At 34.7% G+C, this 18,575-nt stretch overlaps 1 protein-coding gene across 1 annotated transcript; it reads left to right on the top strand.

Annotated features, from left to right (window-relative positions):
* Window positions 1-1,108: 1,108 nt before the first annotated feature.
* Window positions 1,109-16,674, top strand: LOC145325887 (uncharacterized). Its single transcript, XM_080168868.1, has 13 exons — window positions 1,109-1,205; window positions 3,965-4,044; window positions 5,504-5,601; window positions 8,986-9,031; window positions 9,521-9,599; window positions 10,837-10,927; window positions 11,243-11,553; window positions 11,944-12,002; window positions 13,134-13,231; window positions 13,626-13,671; window positions 14,836-14,914; window positions 15,415-15,508; window positions 16,436-16,674. Exons 1-13 carry the CDS (start codon window positions 1,160-1,162, stop codon window positions 16,488-16,490), a joined length of 1,182 nt encoding a protein of 393 aa, XP_080024994.1. The 5' UTR covers window positions 1,109-1,159; the 3' UTR covers window positions 16,491-16,674.
* The last annotated feature ends 1,901 nt before the right edge of the window (window positions 16,675-18,575 follow it).

The raw sequence follows: 18,575 nt of genomic DNA, 5'->3' as shown, positions 1-18,575 counted from the left end.
TACACCTAATTAACAGACAACCAATAATTTCATTGCAGTACCTTTGTCTGTAATTCTAAACTGTCCATGGCATTAAGTTGCGCCTGTCATGTTTAGGGGCTGAGACATCTCCCCGAGAGCATGCCGACTAAAAATGATTTAATATGCTGCGGTTACGGTTTCCTATCCATTTATTCCTATAATACACATAAATATAATACACCTAGATGACCCATCTGACACAAAAATCGCCAAACTTTAAAAGAAATTGTAGAAGAACAAGGATGACAACATCCATAAAAACGAAGCACTAAAACGGTAGGACAAACGGACATTAACACTTGTATAGTGTCAGAACTAAATAATCAGAATATAAACGTATAAGAGTCGAAGCAAAATTGTAAGTAAACTTGTTGAAAAAATGCTTGTACAGAATAATGTTTATGGACATACTTACATTTTTAGACTTAATTATAGAGTTGCTTCTCATATAATATTGTACTTTGTTGTCTCAGGAAGCAGTATACCAAAAATCACAAAAAACAGTTGTTAAAAAAGTAAAAAAATCAACATGTTTAAAATGGACGTACGGACATTCTGGTAATGATTATAGAGTTGCTACACTTTCTAGATCGTACCTAATTACTTCAGGAATTACCATGCAAAGTTTAAAATTCTAACATGCCTAAATTAATGAAAAAAAGCAATCTATTATGGATGAACGGACCGACCTTAATAATAGAAAAGCTTCGCTTTTAAAAACACCTTTATTTATGTTCATTTAATTTCATTCTAATAATACCATCTCTGTTGTTCCGTCAACAGATCTATAGTATAGATGTATATACAGACAACTACCTCCCTTCCTTTTTCAAAGACCTCTTTCGTCTGCTTCTAAATTATTTTTTTTGCTACTTGGCTGTGTTAATATGGGCGACACCATTGGTTTATTTTCAACGACCCAATAGAAAGGTTGAACATTAAGGTGGTTGCGATGTGGAGATTCAGTTATTTAACCCTTTCTCCCTCTAGTGTTTTACTCTAATGTTCCGTCACTGTTTTCCCAATGGCTTATTTAGAGAGTGTGCCTCTAGACTATCTCTATTATCCCTATATAAATGTTTGAAAGTATTTCTGTTTGGTCTCAGTAAGAAATGAGCAGTTGCTGAGTGAACAGACAATGTTGTTGCATAAGATAATACTGGTTTCAACTTGCACCGTTGCAGGGGTGTTCACACATGTCAACAGATTTTATTATCAAACAGATATTTTTTTCTAGTGATAGTTATTTAGAGTTTTCAAAGTGCAATTTCTAATTTTTAGTGACACTATATGCAGGTATGAGACAATGGTCGATAAATTGATGTACATACTAAATACCCAATGATAATGAAACAAAATTACACCTTATAAAGATTACCATCAGTGGTTGAAACTTTTTGACGCTCATCTAAATGAAACAACCAATAAAAATTCAATAAAACTCCTCTAACGTTTTTGAGATAACGAACAAGAAAACGTTATTACAAAACTTTAGGGACTGGTATAATAAACAGTCTAGTGCCCCCCCCTAGATATACCACACTTTTCTGGGATCTTGCTGAGTCAAGTATCAACTGTTGGGAATATCAAAGGATGACTCCATGCAAAATTTGAGCCGGATCCGGCCAAAACCGGCCGTGAATTTTATGAAATACCGGTTTTTTCCGGTTTTTATGGGGTATCTGTAAATCGATTCAGCTGGAGCAAACCGGTTGGAGGTACAAAAAATTTTACTTCACATGAAATTTAGCCAATGCAATTGCCTACAAAAATGTACTTCATCATCAACTTGATTGGACAACTCTTTCCCCTCCTAAATGTCCATTAAAACCTCGGAAACGGCAAAAATCGCCAAAAATCACGCCTTCGGCGGCGAATAACGGCTAAACGGTCAGCCGGAGGCGAATGAAACATAAATAAAGAAATGTCCGCCTCAAAAAGTTGTTCAACATCAAAGAGATGCTTGAAGTCTCTAAAACGACTCCTTCCCCTCCTTTAAGGGGAAAAACTGAAAAAACGTGATTTTCAAAAGTATGCCCACTTCGTGGGTGTGGGGGGCACTGAACCCGTCACCCCAGGGTCACCAAATATAAAGTCTAGGCGGCCCACAATGCTGAATTTTCACCTAGTGAAAGTCTTGTGTCAATATCTCTTATGAGAAAAAAGTTATTAATTAATTAAAATTTCAAATTGTGATTTTTTGATGGATTTCTTTGATGAAATGACAGGCTGGTCAATTTTTAGGCCATTTTTTGCGGTTTTTGGGCTGTCACGTCCAAATGGTTTGATATAATCTCACGGGACCTTTTGACCGACCTAAGTCTGGTTATTTGTGAGGTCTAGGAAAAAAAATCAGACTTATGCAAAAGATTATAATTATAATCTTTACACAGAAAAATGGCACGAGGTGAGGGTTTGAGGGGGCAAAATGAGCCAACCAGCGATTTTTGACGGCGCACAGCGATGGTGTGCTTCATCCAATCCGGGATTTTTTTTTCTTAGACCTCACCAATAACCAGACTTAGGTCGGGCAAAAAGTCCCGTGAGATTATCTCAAACCGTTTGGGCGTGACGGCCAAAAAACCGCAAAAAATGGCCTAAAAATTGACCAGCCTGTCATTTCATCAAAGAAATCCATCAAAAAATCACAATTTGAAATTTTAATTAATTAATAACTTTTTTCTCATAAGAGATATTGACACAAGACTTTCACTTGGTGAAAATTCAGCATTGTGGGCCGCCTAGACTTTATATTTGGTGACCCTGGGGTGACGGGTTCAGTGCCCCCCACACCCACGAAGTGGGCATACTTTTGAAAATCACGTTTTTTCAGTTTTTCCCCTTAAAGGAGGGGAAGGAGTCGTTTTAGAGACTTCAAGCATCTCTTTGATGTTGAACAACTTTTTGAGGCGGACATTTCTTTATTTATGTTTCATTCGCCTCCGGCTGACCGTTTAGCCGTTATTCGCCGCCAAAGGCGTGATTTTTGGCGATGTTTGCCGTTTCCGAGGTTTTAATGGACATTTAGGAGGAGAAAGAGTTGTCCAATCAAGTTGATGATAAAGTACATTTTTGTAGGCAATTGCATTGGCTAAATTTCATGTGAAGTAAAATTTTTTGTACCTCCAACCGGTTTTGCTCCAGCTGAATCGATTTACAGATACCCCATAAAAACCGGAAAAAACCGGTTTTTCATAAAATTCACGGCCGGTTTTGGCCGGATCCGGCTCAAATTTTGCATGGAGTCATCCTTTGATATTCCCAACAGTTGATACTTGACTCAGCAAGATCCCAGAAAAGTGTGGTATATCTACGGCCCCCCCCCCTCTCCTTGGGTTATACATATGTGCATTAAAAGAAATACCTATTTCTTATATGTAAGCTTTTGATAATAATATTAAGATTTGAATAAATGCCTTGGCAATAAAAATGTGCAAAATACAGTATACATACATAGTTAAGACTGAAAATTGCCTTTAGGATATAATTAAGTTTAGACACAAAATCAAGAGTATATCGAACATTGATTTATTATTACTTGGATCTTACAACAGATTTTTATGTTCTATAATAAGATGAACTTTGTAGCGGGCTAAAATAACATTCTCATCTTCCATTACCCCATCCCCTCCTGTACTACTGGATAAACCGACCGACCAATAAATGCGAGGTGAAATTGCAACCCAAATTGACGACAATTTTTTCTCCTTTCTTGATATCCATGTATATTCTACATCCATTACATATAAACAATATAAATTCTTCTTATATTTTTACTAAAGCTTTTTTGTTTGTAACATAAAAGTATTAAATTTAACATTTAAAATTTTATGTTTATTCTACTTTTTATATTGAAGAATAAAAATATTCTAATTTCATGAAAATCCATTTTATTGAATAACACAAATGCGTGGTTTCACCGTATGAACACCAATATACTTAGTGCTCGGTCAAAGCAACAGAAGAACAGAATGTACATATTCAGCTGATTGTAAAAGGTTACCAAAGTGTGACAGTATACAGGTGAATGTTTTAATTCAAATAAATGGCGGCACTTTTTAAAAGCGAAGCTTTTCTATAATTAGGGTCGGTCAGTCCGTCCTAGACGGATAGCTTTTTTCGGTAATTTAAGCATGTTAGAATTGTCCCATCGATTTCAAACTTTGCATGGTGATTCCTGTAGTAGTTAGGTACGATTTAGAAAGCGTAGCAACTCTATTATCATTACCGGAATGTCCGTACGTCCATTTTAAACATGTTGATTTTTGACTTTTTTAACAACAAATTTGTATGTGATCTAATTATCCGAATGTTCTGATTTTTGGTATACTGATTCCTGGGACAACAAAGTACAATATTATAAGTAAAGCAACTCTCTAATCAAGTCCTAAAAATGTAAGTATGTCCAGAAACATTATCCTGGATCAAGCAGTTTTTCAACAAATTTACTTACAATTTTGCTTCGACTCTTATACATTTGTATTATGGTTATTCAGTTTCAGAGCTTTGCTTTTATGGATGTTGTCATCCTTGTTCTGTAACAATTTTTTTAAAAGTTAGACGATTTTTGGGTCAGATGGTTCATCTAGGTGTATTATATCTATGTCTATTATAGGAATCACTGCGGCTCATCCTTTTTTTCTCTAACTTTGTCCATGGGGCGGGGACGAATATCAGCCTAGTCATTATAAAAGAACAGAAAGCAATTTGCTAGCAGACGAAAAACTTCCCAACACTGAATCTTATTTGTCTGGGTTATATACATCTATACTTATATACTTATTGTCTTAATCGTTTTTAGTAGCGAAGCTACTCTATAATTCGAAATGTCCGTCCGTCTGTCCGTCTGTCCGTCTGAGACAAAGTGGGGGAAACGTGATTTTCTCGGCTCCTATAAAAGATAGAAAGCTGAAAATTTTAGTGAAGATTCTCATAACATATGCACATCTAATCTATATATTGTTTTGTCCATCCGTCTGTTATTTGGGGTGCTAGATCGATTCCTACATTTTCAAGTTTTTCTGATTTTCTCAACTCCTTTTTAAGATAATGGGCTGAAATTTTCAGGGATTGCTTAAATTTACATTTTACATATTTTCCTTAAGTTTTATTACGATTTTTATATTAATAGGGGTGCTAGATCGATTCCTAGATTTTTAGGTTTTCTATTCTTTTCTCAATTCCTATTCAGGATTTGCGGCTGAAATTATCATGGATTGAATATGCTCATATTCTACATATTTCCATCAAGTTTCATAAAGATTTGTTTATAAATTGTGGTGCTAGATCGATTCCTAGATTTTCATTTTTCGTGCTTGAAAGGTTGCGTGATTTTGAAGTTTTTGTAATTTTCCTATTTCATCAAATATATAGGATGACACTGGTATATTGTAAATATATTCATAATATACATTCATAATTTCTGAGCTTCGCTACTTATGGATGCTGTCATCCTTGTTTTACATAATATTTCTTTTTTTAGGATGCCTCCTGTTTTTGTAACCGGGGTAAATGCGTCATCGAAGGAAATCCTTTCTTTAGAGATCAAGAATGTGATGATTATACACAGTGTGACTGCAGGTAAGAGAGAGAGAGAGAGAGGGGAGACAATGGGCTGTTTATTACACTAGTCCCAAAAGTTTTATAGTAACATTTTATTATTCGAAGGCTTAACAACTTATGGGGACTTTGGTGAATTTTTTGGGTTGATTTATTACGTTGAGTGTTCAAACGTTTCAACCACTTATTTTAATATATAGAAATGCGGCGCCACAAGAATGCCGAAACTACAATTTAAGATTGAGTTGGGGGTCGACTTTACCTCACTCTCCCCCCCCCCCCCAACCACAAGGGCCCCTAGAGGCCTCTAGGGGCATAGACTCATTGTTGCTGGACTGCTTATTGTCATAATTGTCTTTATTTTGAAGTAACATAACTATCTAACTATCTATGATACAAAGTAGCTTTATGTCTGTCTGTCTGTCTGTCTGTCCGTCCCGTCCCGTCTCGGTAACCACTGAACAGATCGGATTCTACTCTTCAGGGTATATACCTATTGGTCCTGTGGTTGTTTAAAGATATTTTCTTGGGAAAATAAAAATTCACCCCCTTAAAAAAAAAATTTCTGGGGAAACCAATTCACAAAAAATTGCAGCACCAGAAATACTTTTTTTATTTTTTTTTTAAATTACCTCCTGGGGGCAAAGCCCTAAGAATCTTGGGGCGAAGCCGCTAGTATTGTATATGGTAGCTAACCAAATATGGATTCTAGTAAAAACTTGTAGCTTTTGTCTCATATTCCCAGGGAGGGGAGGGATATTGAACTGTAATTTATACTAGTACCCAAAGTTTTAAAAGTGCGTCCTTTCGTTCTTTCAATCATTAAAAACTTTAGGTACCTTTACTTAATTACGTGGTTAGTATATTCTAGCAGTGTTTAATCTTTTCCACCAATATTGTTAATTTATCAAGGGGGCAATTTGTTCATCATAAGTGGGTAACTATCAATTTATCGTCCATTGTCTTTTCCCTTCAGATCCCTGGTCATCTCTTTAAACAATTAGTTTCATCAAATATTTGGTCAACCAAAAGTACCGTTTCAAAGCTCAGTTGAATTTGAGCGGCCGAATGTGTACACAGTTTCCTTGGTGATTCCTCATCCTATCTCAATATTTACTACTAAAAAACTTCAAACTTCAAAAAAACTAAATTTGAATGTATAAACGATTTATACATTACACATTCAAAATTTTAATTTTTTGGAAGTTTGAAGCTTTTTTAGTGTAGTAAATATTGAGATAGGATGAGGAAACACCGATGAAACTGTGTACACATTCGGCAATTCAAATTCAACTTGCCGTTTCAAACTTATTTATATACCAATGGATATATTATTATTTGGATGTTACATCAGATTTTCATGTTCTCTAATAAAGTGACACTAGTAACGAGCTAAGATAATTGTATTCACTTTACCCAATCCCCTTACCTTCTACTGGGGGAACGAAATAAATGAGAACCATGTTAGCAACCTAAATTGTCGACCATTATTCCCCTGTCATTATATCCATGTATATATTCTATATCCATTAATTTACCATGGTTGCAGTGAAAGGACAATGAACGAAAAAATATCTTCAACCTTAGCTTAGATCATTTAATTGGGGGAAAGAAAAGGGATGTAAATTTATTTTATATGTTAGAGGAAACATAGATATTTTTTTTCTTCGAATTGTGCAAAATCGTAGTTAATGATTTCAATTTAAGAAGAACCTTATAGTTGCTGGAGTATTGAGGGAATTTTTTTTCTTTAGTTGGCTTATCTCTGTCCATTTTTATGAAAAAAATAAAATGGTTAAAAAAATCATATTTGTTTATATTTTTTCTTTGTGAAAGAAACATGTTTTCTTAGTTCTTTTGATTTTAATAAGTTGGGATTTCCATTTCTTATTTCGTAATTTAAAAAACAGTTTCTTTCCAGTATAGCTTTGAAATCGTTTAATATCCGCTGGATTAGATCAGATTTTCAGCCATACTGAAAAATCTTTTGAATCCGCTGGAAAGCTGTCTATTATACGATGTGTTAAATCATTATTTTCTGAACATATTGAAGGCAAGTTATGTCCATAAAATGCGTAGAATTAAAATATAATTATAATAGTTATTTCTCGCATCGTATTATAAACGGCTTTCTGCGGATATATAGAATGTACAATTATAAGATTAAAACCAGTTTTTTTAGCCCGTGCCTTCGGCATCTCGGGGCTAAAAAACCGGTTTTAATCTTATGATTGTACATTTTTATATTCGTAGAAAGCGGTTCATAATACGATGCTAGACATAGTTTTTTCGTATGGATGAGAACCGGTTCCTATCCACCGGATTCGAATGAATACGAGAAAAAAGATGTTTTGAAATAGTGGCATGCATAGGGTTTTGCTAACCCCTATATACAAAAATCGATGGGGCTTGTAGGGGGTGCAATCTTTAGAGGTTGAATTATTGACAGCAAGAAATGTAATTTTAAAAGCGAAGCTTTTCTTTAATATGGTTCGGTCCGTACGTAAGTCCGTATGTCCGTAACGGTTTGCTCCTTTCTAGACATGCTAAATTTTTTCAATCGATTTCAAGCTTAGCATGATGATTTCTTTAACAATTAGGTAAGATATGGAAAGCGCAGCAACTCTAACATCGTTACCAGAAAGTCCGTACTTCCATAATCCATTTAAAACATGCAGACTTTTTGAAAACATTTTTTTGTATGATATAATCATAGACGTCCAAGAGGGGGGGTAATGGGGCGATCCCCCCCCCATTTAAAATTTACCCCTACCCACCATTTAGGAGGGGGTATTTACCCCCCCCCCCCCCAATATAAAAAAACTAAATTTACCCCCCCCAACAGACTTCAGAGGGGGTAATTACCCCCCCCCCCCCTCCCAATCAAATTTTACCCCCGGGGTAAAAATTTTTGGGGGGGTAAAAAAAATTTTACTCCCCCCCAAATAAGAATTACCCCCCCCTTAAAATCTTTTACCCCCCCCCCCAAAAAAAAACCTTGGACGTCTATGGATATAATTATCCTATTTATCTGATTTTTGAAATAATGATTTTTAGGACACCAAGTTACAATATTATAAGCAAGACATCTCTATAATCAAATATTAATGTTCTGCATATTAAGTTCTAGCACTCTACAAAAGTTATTGTCCGTTTGTTCTTCCTTTTGATTTTGGAGCTTCGCTTTTATGGATGTTGTCTTTCTTGTTTTATTGTAAATAAGATACGTTGGGTTTTCCATTTCGTATTCATAATTAAAAACATATCCCCCCACGACCTCAAGAGGGCCCCTAGAAGCCTCTAGGGGCTCAGCCGCTAGTAAAAGAGTTCTAAAAATACTACTTGATTCAAATACTCGAATCAGTAATATGCTTAAAATAATATGATTTAATCTTTTTCATTTAGAAATACTCCTCTAAACTGTTTCTGCAAGAATGGCTCTTGTAAAAAGGTAACATGTCAAAAATATTTCAATTTAGCGAAGTTTCTCTACATAAATAATTAATTCTGCTTGTATGTCAGTCTGTAACCCCTATTTTACACAATATATTTTCTATAATTTGAATTTTTTCTATAATCAAGATCAGTCTGTACCGGTTATCTCTTTAAGTTTATTAAGACATGTTAAAATTGTCCAATCGATTTAAAACTTTTCATGATGATTCCACTAACAGTTAGGTTTTTTTATTGATTTTTTTATTTTTGTCGATTTCTATGGGGAGGGTGGTGGTACCCTCCCCCAAAATAGTTATAAACCTTCCTGGGAAGCTTCCCTGTTAAGGAGAACCCGATCAATTCAGCGGTTAGCGAGATCCTTCGGTACAGACAGACAAACATACACACATCCTGTTACTTTATTATAAGGATACTTATCTTAAGAATTTTAGAGAAGCAGCTTTACTAAGGCCCAAATATAATATAAAAATGTATTTAATTACAGGAAAGATGGGAATGCCATACAGAGTCAGATTGTAAGAGGATAAACAAATGTCGTGGAAAGGATTGTAGATGTTCTTCAGGTAAGAATATCACATGATACATGTGTACCATATGACTAACATATGAAACAGCTGATTTTAACTATTTTTTAGCTAACTTGTGTCAACCATATGACTAACATATGAAACAGCTGATTTTAACTATTTTTTAGCTAACTTGTGTCAAACATATGACTAACATATGAAACAGCTGATTTTAACTATTTTTTAGCTAACTTGTGTCAACCATATGATTAACATATGAAACAGCTGATTTTAACTATTTTTTAGCTAACTTGTGTCAACCATATGACTAACATATGAAACAGCTGATTTTAACTATTTTTTAGCTAACTTGTGTCAACCATATGACTAACATATGAAACAGCTGATTTTAACTATGTTTTAGCTAACTTGTGTCAACCATATGACTAACATATGAAACAGCTGATTTTAACTATTTTTTAGCTAACTTGTGTCAACCATATGACTAACATATGAAACAGCTGATTTTAACTATGTTTTAGCTAACTTGTGTCAACCATATGACTAACATATGAAACAGCTGATTTAAACTTTATTTTAGCTAACACGTGGGAACCATATGACTTCAAAAATACAGCTGATTTAAACTATGTTTTAGCTATCAGATGTGATCCATATGAAACAGCTGATTTATTTTTTTAGAACCATATTTGTGAACCATATTACTGCCGTGAAACAGCTGATTTTAACTTTTTTTAGCCGTAAGGTGTTAACCATATATCTGCCATACGTGTGAACCATACCTATGACTGCCAAGAACAACGGATTTAAACTGTTTTAGCCAACTAGTGTGAAGCATATGCCTACTATATAAAACAGCTGATTTCAACTTTATTTTAGCTAACACGTGGGAACCATATGACTTCCAAAATACAGCTGATTTCAAGTTTTTGCTAAAACGTGTGAACCATACCTATGACTGCCAAGAACAACGGATTTAATCTGTTTTAGCCAACTAGTGTGAAGCATATGCCTACTATATAAAACAGCTGATTTCAACTTTATTTTAGCTAACACGTGGGAACCATATGACTTCCAAAATACAGCTGATTTTAACTTTGTTTTAGCTATTAGGTGTTAACCATATAACTGCCATGAAACAGCTGATTTCAAGATAATGCTAAAACGTGTGAACCATATGACAGCCCAGAACAAACCGATTTAAACTATTTTAGCAAACTAGTGTGAAGCATATGCCTACTAAATGAAACAGCTGATTTCAACTCTATTTTAGCTAACACGTGTGAACCATATGACTGCTATGAAACAGCTGATTGTATTAAGAGTGGACATTCTTGTACAACCTATGATGGTTTAGAATGCAGGTAAGTTTTTAAAACCATAGAATAATTTTGTTGCAACATTTTCCAATTAACTAGATAGGATCATGGAAAGAAAACGAAGCAGCAGGTTTCGTTGTATTTTCATAGTAGTGTTTCTCCTATTCTTAGCCCCTGTGGGGGGCTCCAACCCTGTGGGACCAATTTCCTTACCATTGGGAACAATCAGTAACATTTACCTAACATAACCTTATCAAAAGCTACTGTAAAAATACAACGAAACCTGCTACCTCGTTTTCTTTTCAAGATCCATTAGATTTTAGTTCATGTTAAAGTTTAAATAATTGTCATGTTTCTTAGTTGTAATGAGCATGTCTGTGATATAACTCTACCTGAACAAGCAGCTGTCGACTTCCCCCCACAACCTCCCCCACTCACAAATGGAGACGAATTTCCCTCCCCTCTCCCGAAGAGTGGTCTCATATTTCCCCCTGCTCCACCTCCACTAAGGAATCAGGGAAGCTCCCCTCCTGCCCCTCCTCCATTGAGAAATGGAGGTGATTTCCCCCCCGCCCCACCTGCACCGCCAGTTAGAAGTGGAGAAGATTTTCCCCCTCCTCCCCCTCTCCTATTTGAAGGTGGTGTGGAATTTTTACCTGGCAGATCTAATGGTAATCTTAAGTTTTATATCATGCGACGTTTTTTTTGTGCAGTACACATTTGTTATTACAGTAAACCAACCCTTTAATTGCATGACTTTTATTTCCAGTAAGTTGCTAATTATGCTAAAACTCAAATAGTTTGCCTTTTCAATATCAATTGTATTCATATCCTTTCATACTAGACAGAAAATAAACTCAATCCATCTAATATAATAAGGAGATTCAGTTATTTTTCTTAGCTGCTCTTAACTTTCATGTACTCTCATAAAGTGATGCTCGCAGCTGACTAACATAATAATACCACCACCCACCCCCTTCTTCCCTCCTATTGGATGATTGAACTGACCAATTAATGATGTTCATATTATCAAGCTAGATCAATATATCCATTTTGTTTAGATAACAGTTGTAAATTTACTGTTGACTGCAAAACTGTCCGTGACTGCATAGATATTCAGGTAATACTGTGGTTTCTCCCAAAACACTTAGTTGAGCCCAGAACCCCCTCCCCCTTATTTTGAAGTGCTTCATATGCATCCAAGAAAACATCCATTTACCTCTAAGGCTTAAAATTTTAATCTATAGTTTTTTTTGCTTGTCCCTAAGGAAATTTCTAATCTTGTTACATGTAGTCTCATTAAAAGAGATAATTATGCTTATTTATAATACGTACAAAGCAACTTGATGTCTGTCCGTCTGAAGCTTAAAGTCTCAGTAACTGCTAAACCGATTTGGCTCTACTCTTTAGGGAATATACCTACTGGTCCTGTGATGGTTTCAAGCTATTTTCCTGAGGGGTGGGACACCCCCAACCCCCCCAAAAACTAAAAAAACAACCCCAAAAAAAAATTTATCTACATTTTTGTAAAATCTTATTAACTGCTGAACAAATTGGGCTCTTCTCTTCTGGGAATATACCTACTGGTCCTCCGATGGTTTTAGGCTATTTTCTTGGGGGGTGGGACACCCCAACCCCCAAAAAAATAAAAAATCCCCATTTCCAAATTTTTAATTTTTATTTTATTTTTGTAAACAAAAACCAGTAATTGGGTTAGGCGAAGCCCCCATGAACCCCCCCCCCAAAAAAAAAAGGTTGTCGCACATATAGGTATTAAGTAAAAATAAGTTCTCAATTATTGTGTATACGGCGAACAACCTGGGTTTAATTTGTACGAATTGAAATTTTTGTGCATACGTCGCACAACTTGGGTTTAATTTTACCAAAGAATAATTTGGCAAAGAATAACTATTTAAAAAAAAATATAACTCTAAAAAAATTCTTTTTGGAGGGTTGACTTTCCAACCTCATAGGGCGAAGCCCCTATAGGCTAGGGGCGAAGCCACTAGTTCTATAATATAAAGTAGTAAGTTTTTTTTTCTTTGTAGCTTATGATTTCAATACCTAACTAATGAACCGATTGAGTTCTCCATTTTAGGGAAGATTTACATATGTTCTAGGATGGTATACCTAGGCTTTTTAATTTTTTACATTTAAGTCTTGGGATGGTTTAAGGCTATTTTGTCTGCCCTTGACCACCCTTTTTTAAGACAAATCTCCTAGATTATAATAAACAAATTTATATGATTAGGACGCCTCTTGTGTGTGTAAGCAGGGTGAGTGTATACCAGATGGAAATCCTTTCTTCAGAGGCACTGAATGTGATAAATACACTGATTGCTCTTGCAGGTTTAGTATCACTTTGGAAACTATAACCTATAAGCTTTCTCTTAAAATATCATTAACAATACTCTTGGTTTAGAATATAAAGTAGTTTAACTTTATTTTTCGTCTTTTTAAAAGCTAAACTTTTCTATAATTAGGGTCAGTCCGTCCGTCTGTCTGTCTGTGACAGTTCGCTCTTTTCGTTAATCTAATAAACTTCGCATGATGATTCCTATGTATATAAACAATTAGGTACGCTTTGAAAGCAACAACAACAACTCTTTAATCGTTACCAGAAAGTTTGAACTTTCATTTAAAACGTGCTTATTTTTTTTCACTTTTCTTTATTTTTTTAATGTTTAATTCATTTTTTTCAAAAAGCTTTGCTTCTGTAATTAAAATATTTCTTATCATTTAGGAATAATCCTGAAAAATGCTTCTGTAGAAATGGTTTCTGTGTTGAGGTAAAAGATATTTTTATTAGTTTGGTTTCCTAATCAAAAGTTACAGGATGTCTGTCTTTTTATGTGTCTCAGTCTGTCTGCCGCTTAAGATTTCGCCAAATCGCTGATTTTATCATCCTGCTCTTTAAATCAGATTGTCTATCCCCATCCATTATATTTTGTGATTTGTTACTTATGGATGCTGTCATCCTTGTTTTTATAAAGATGTTTAATATTAAATTATCATTAGACATACATCCTAATGCTTCAACAATCTATAGATTTTTTACCCATCCAATTACCATGTCTTTTTAAAAGCGAAGCTTTTCTATAATTAGGGTTGGTCAGTACGTCCGTCCGTACGTAATGGATAGCTTTTTTCTTTAATTTAGGCAAGTTAGAATTATCCTATCGATTACAAACTATGCATGATGATTCCCACAATAGGTAGGTACGATTTATAAAGCGTAGCAACTCTTTACTCGTTACCAGAATATCCATACGTCTATTTTAAACATGTTGATTTTTAACTTTTTTAACAACAATTTTTATGATCATCATCCGATTGATCTGATTTTTGGAGTACTGATTCCTATTACAATAAGGTACATTATTATAAGCGAAGCATCTCTATAATCAAGTCCTAAAAATGTCAGTATGTCCTTAAATAGAGTTCTTTATTTAAGAAGTTTTGCAACAAATATACGTTTTATTTTGTCAAAACTTTTATATTTTCATTTTTAAAATTCAGTCCTGACACTCAATATGAGTATATTAATGTTCGTCTGTCATACCGTTTCAGAGCTTCGCTTTTATGGATGTTGTCATCCTTGTTTATCTATAACCAACTTAAGATTTGTTAAAATTAAGCAATGAACCACCGTGTATTGGACTTATCAAATAAAAATAACATGTTTAAATAAACTGTTGATCACTTTATGTTTATTTTAATAACAGATCTATAGTATAGATGTATATACAGACAACTACCTCCCTTCATCTTTTAAAGACCTCTTTTGTCTGCTTCTAAATTATTTTCTGATACTTGGCTGTGTTAATATAAGTGACACCATTGGTTGATTTTCAATGACCTAATAGGAAGGTTGCACAAGACGGTTGTGATGGGGAGATACAGTTATTTAACCCTTTCTCCCTCTAGTGTTTTACTCCAATATTTTAATTAAGGAAAACTGGGAGTGCCACGAGCCATCAGATTGTAAGAAGTTAGACAAGTGTAAAGATATTAACTGTAGATGTTCTTATTGTAAGTTATTATTAAAAAGCGAAGCTTTTTTATGATTAGGGTCTGTTCGTCCGTCCGTACGTTCACCCTTTTTGTTAATTCATGCATCTTAGGGTTGTCATATCAATTTTCAAATACTAAAAATGTAATTATGTCCTTAGAGAGAACCGAGAAAACCTAAAATGTCATGTGTGACGTCATAAAAATACGTCTAAAAAGGAAGGATGAGAGGAGAAGTGGGAAAGGAAACAACCCAAAAAGAGACGGATTTTTATGACGTCACACATGAATTTTTAGGCTTTGTCAGAGAACAATTTACTTACGCAATTTTGCAACAATTTTAGATTGTGTTTATTAAGTGTTCATGTTCGTATGTTTTAACGGCCGTGTGATTCCAGATTTCCGCTCTTTTTGGATGTTGTCATCCTTGTTATCGTTATTTTAACCAGCTGCGAGCATCACTTTATTAGAGTAAATGAAAATCTGATACAACATCCAATGAATAATATAACCATTGCTAGATGACACCTGTGAACCTTATGAGTGTGTGACTACTAGTGACTGCTTTTCTGGTGGCTTCCAATGTGTCGACAAATATGAAGGATACACTTGCAAGTAAGAGTTATTTTGGGTCAAGTATCATCTATAAAACTGTCCATCCCTCCATCCGTCTGAAGCTTAAGATCTCAGCAACCACTCAACCGATTGGATTCTACAGTGTATGGTCCTGTGGTGGTTTTAAGCTATTTTCTTTTCTTCTTTTCAACTTTTTTCATGTAAAGTAGTAAGCTTTTTTGTCTGTAGCTAAGGATCTTGCTTAACCGATATGGTTCTCCTTTTCAATGAAGCTTCTTAGAGGTCTATAGGAAAGGTTTTGGGAGAGGTTATCTCCACCCTCCTAGTAAAAGATCCTTCTCCCCCCCATTTTTATTTACTTTTTGAAACAAAAAGAATTGAGGGTGGGGGTTCGAAATCTCCAACCCATCACCTCAAGTGTAGCCGCTATTATTTTATTCGTGGACAAGACATGTATTAGGCTTAAAACAAATTAACATTAGGGGGGGGGGGGGCGCCAACTGCCCGAAAATACGTAAAGTGTGAGCAAAATGGACTAAATATTGAGCTATAATCTTGAAACTTGTTACATAAGCCTAGTCCAATAGGAACTACATTTAAATGGAAAATAATCTATTATTTTTTGGTTAGATTAGGTATAAAATTCACCCCCCCCCCTCTCCTTAAACATTTTGTAGTTATTTTCTCACGTCTTCAAGTGAAGTAACTGACAAACTGCAGAGCCAACAAAAACTTGCTTATAAAATTTGCAAAACTCAAAAATTAAAACAAAATGGCAAAAAATATACCAATTAATAGACATTGCTTGGTCAGTTTGTTCATCAAAAAGGAGGGGTGGGATTAGGTTAAGGGGGATAGATGGGGGCAGGATCCGTTATTCTGGCCAGCTGCTAGTTTCACTTAATTATAGTACATTATAATCTGGTATAAGATCCAAATAATAATAAATCCATTGTTTTATTTTAGTTGTGAAGAAAATGTTTGTGCATTAAAACCTATAGATCCAACTTCAAGAAAATAATGAATGTAAAACTGAAATCTGAAATCTGTGTAGTAGACTTAATGTATGCCTTTTATTAAGGTACTATTTGGTTGATTTAGTTCATGGATTTTTATAAATCATGACATATTTATTCAAAATTACATTGTATTTCATTGATGTTTATTATTTTTATGACAAAAATAAATTTATGCATACAGAAAGATTTTGGTTTGATACCTACATAGTCAAAATCAAATTTGAGCAAAGCTTTTCTAACCTTATGGCCAGCAATTGCGGTTGCTTTGTCAGACAATTAAGGGGATGTAATACGTATAATTTTTTAAAAACTATTATTTCTCCCATAATATTTAGTATAATTAAAAATGAAAAGGACTTGGCAGCTTACTACTTACTATTCACAGTTATGAAATCTCGACCACAAAGATTTTTTTATCCAATCTTGACAAGAGAGGTATTTTTGGAAAGAGGAATATATATAGAAAACGCCTATGTAAATTAGAAAATCTGCAGAAATCATATTTGCAAGTTATTTGCAATAATAACTTGCAAAATTAATTTCATGCTTTAAATGACAGATTTAGAAAAAAATCTTTTAATGAAAGTTGTTTATCTATAAGTTTAGAACATACTTAAGACAATAAAATTTTCCTCAGTGTTACTTTTTTCACCACTAGCGGCTGTGCCCCTAGCATCTAGGGGCTCTGTATTTCAAGAGCAAGGAAATGGCAAAAAATGGAATAAAACCATCCAAAGACATAAATCCGGTAATTAAATAGTCTAAAACCATCCTGGGACATATTTAAAGATTTCTTGAAAAGGAGAACTAAATCAGTTCAGCGGTTAGTGAGATCCTTCGTTACAGACAAAAAAAGCTTATTACTTTACATAATAGGATATATATGAAAAAAGCTGTTTCTCACATTTTATGATAGAAAAGGTATATAAACAAAAAAGATGTTTTTTTAAAGTCAACAAAATAATTGGCATAATATCTATCATCCTAAATGTAAAAATCAGATGTAGACTCCTTTTTAGAGCAAATATAGTGCAAAAAGTAACCAAGACATTTTTGCAAAGTATGAAAATCTAAAGAAAATAGTTCTTTTTGATTTTGATATACATATCAGATAAATGTACAGGGTGCGGCACATAAATCCGGACATTTTTAAAACCTCAATAGCGTCAAAACTACTTGACCAATCAGGACGTTTGACCCCACTATAAAAAGCTTAGGTAATGACCTTTTAGCACAAAAAAATCTTTGAACGAAGATGGACGTGTACAACGAGCTGGCCGCGCATATGTACAACAAGGACGTTTCCAACTGCGCTGGTGGTTTAATCTGAATTCTTGACTAGGTTTCACTAAATCTGACCTCAGCCCATCTGTAGGTTGGATTGGCATGTGAAACTTGCTTAAGATACTCTTAGATACATAAGTAAGACACTAGAAAAGACTAGAGCTCTCTATCTGAAATGGCTTGGCCGTAGTACTCCAGCAAAGTGTAACGTGTCAGAGAACGTCAAAAATCGTAAAAAATTCGTGAAAATTTCTCGGTTCTTGACTTCAGGGACCCATATTGAACTTTAAAACTTATTTTAGACAATAGGTTGCGCTGTCAACCCTAGCTGAAACTTCATGCCATTTCTAAAAATGTAAAGAACGTAGTTCTAGCTCACCTGTGGTCCAAATAAGAGCCTCCGTGTCTAAGGGTAGCTTGAAAGTTGAGCGAATTTGGATCCTGCGGTTATTCACGATCCTAAGGAAATGTGGCCTCCCAGCAGCCCGATCTTAATTCAATGGACTTTTGGGCCTGGGGCTACTTTGAAGCATACACCAATAGACGTGCCCATACCACAAAGACCTCCCTCATTGCTACTATCCAGGAGAACTACGCCAGCTTGGACAGGTACATTTTGACCAGGACCTGCCGGCGGTTGAGGAGGCGGGTAAGGGCGGTGATTAAGGTTGGCGGTCATTTTTTAAAATAATCTAATAGTCATATATACCTATTCTGCCTCTCAGTTTTTAAAATTCAATAAAATTTTTAAAATTGACGATTTTATGTTCATTTGTTTAAAAATTTGAATTTGTCCGGATTTA

This window comes from Acartia tonsa, chromosome 8 (assembly GCF_053477335.1).
Source record: "Acartia tonsa isolate MP-2025a chromosome 8, ASM5347733v1, whole genome shotgun sequence".
Taxonomy (NCBI): Eukaryota; Metazoa; Arthropoda; class Copepoda; order Calanoida; family Acartiidae; genus Acartia; species Acartia tonsa.
The sequence above is the reverse complement of the archived record's forward strand: the minus strand, read 5'-3'. Positions and strand labels throughout refer to the sequence as shown.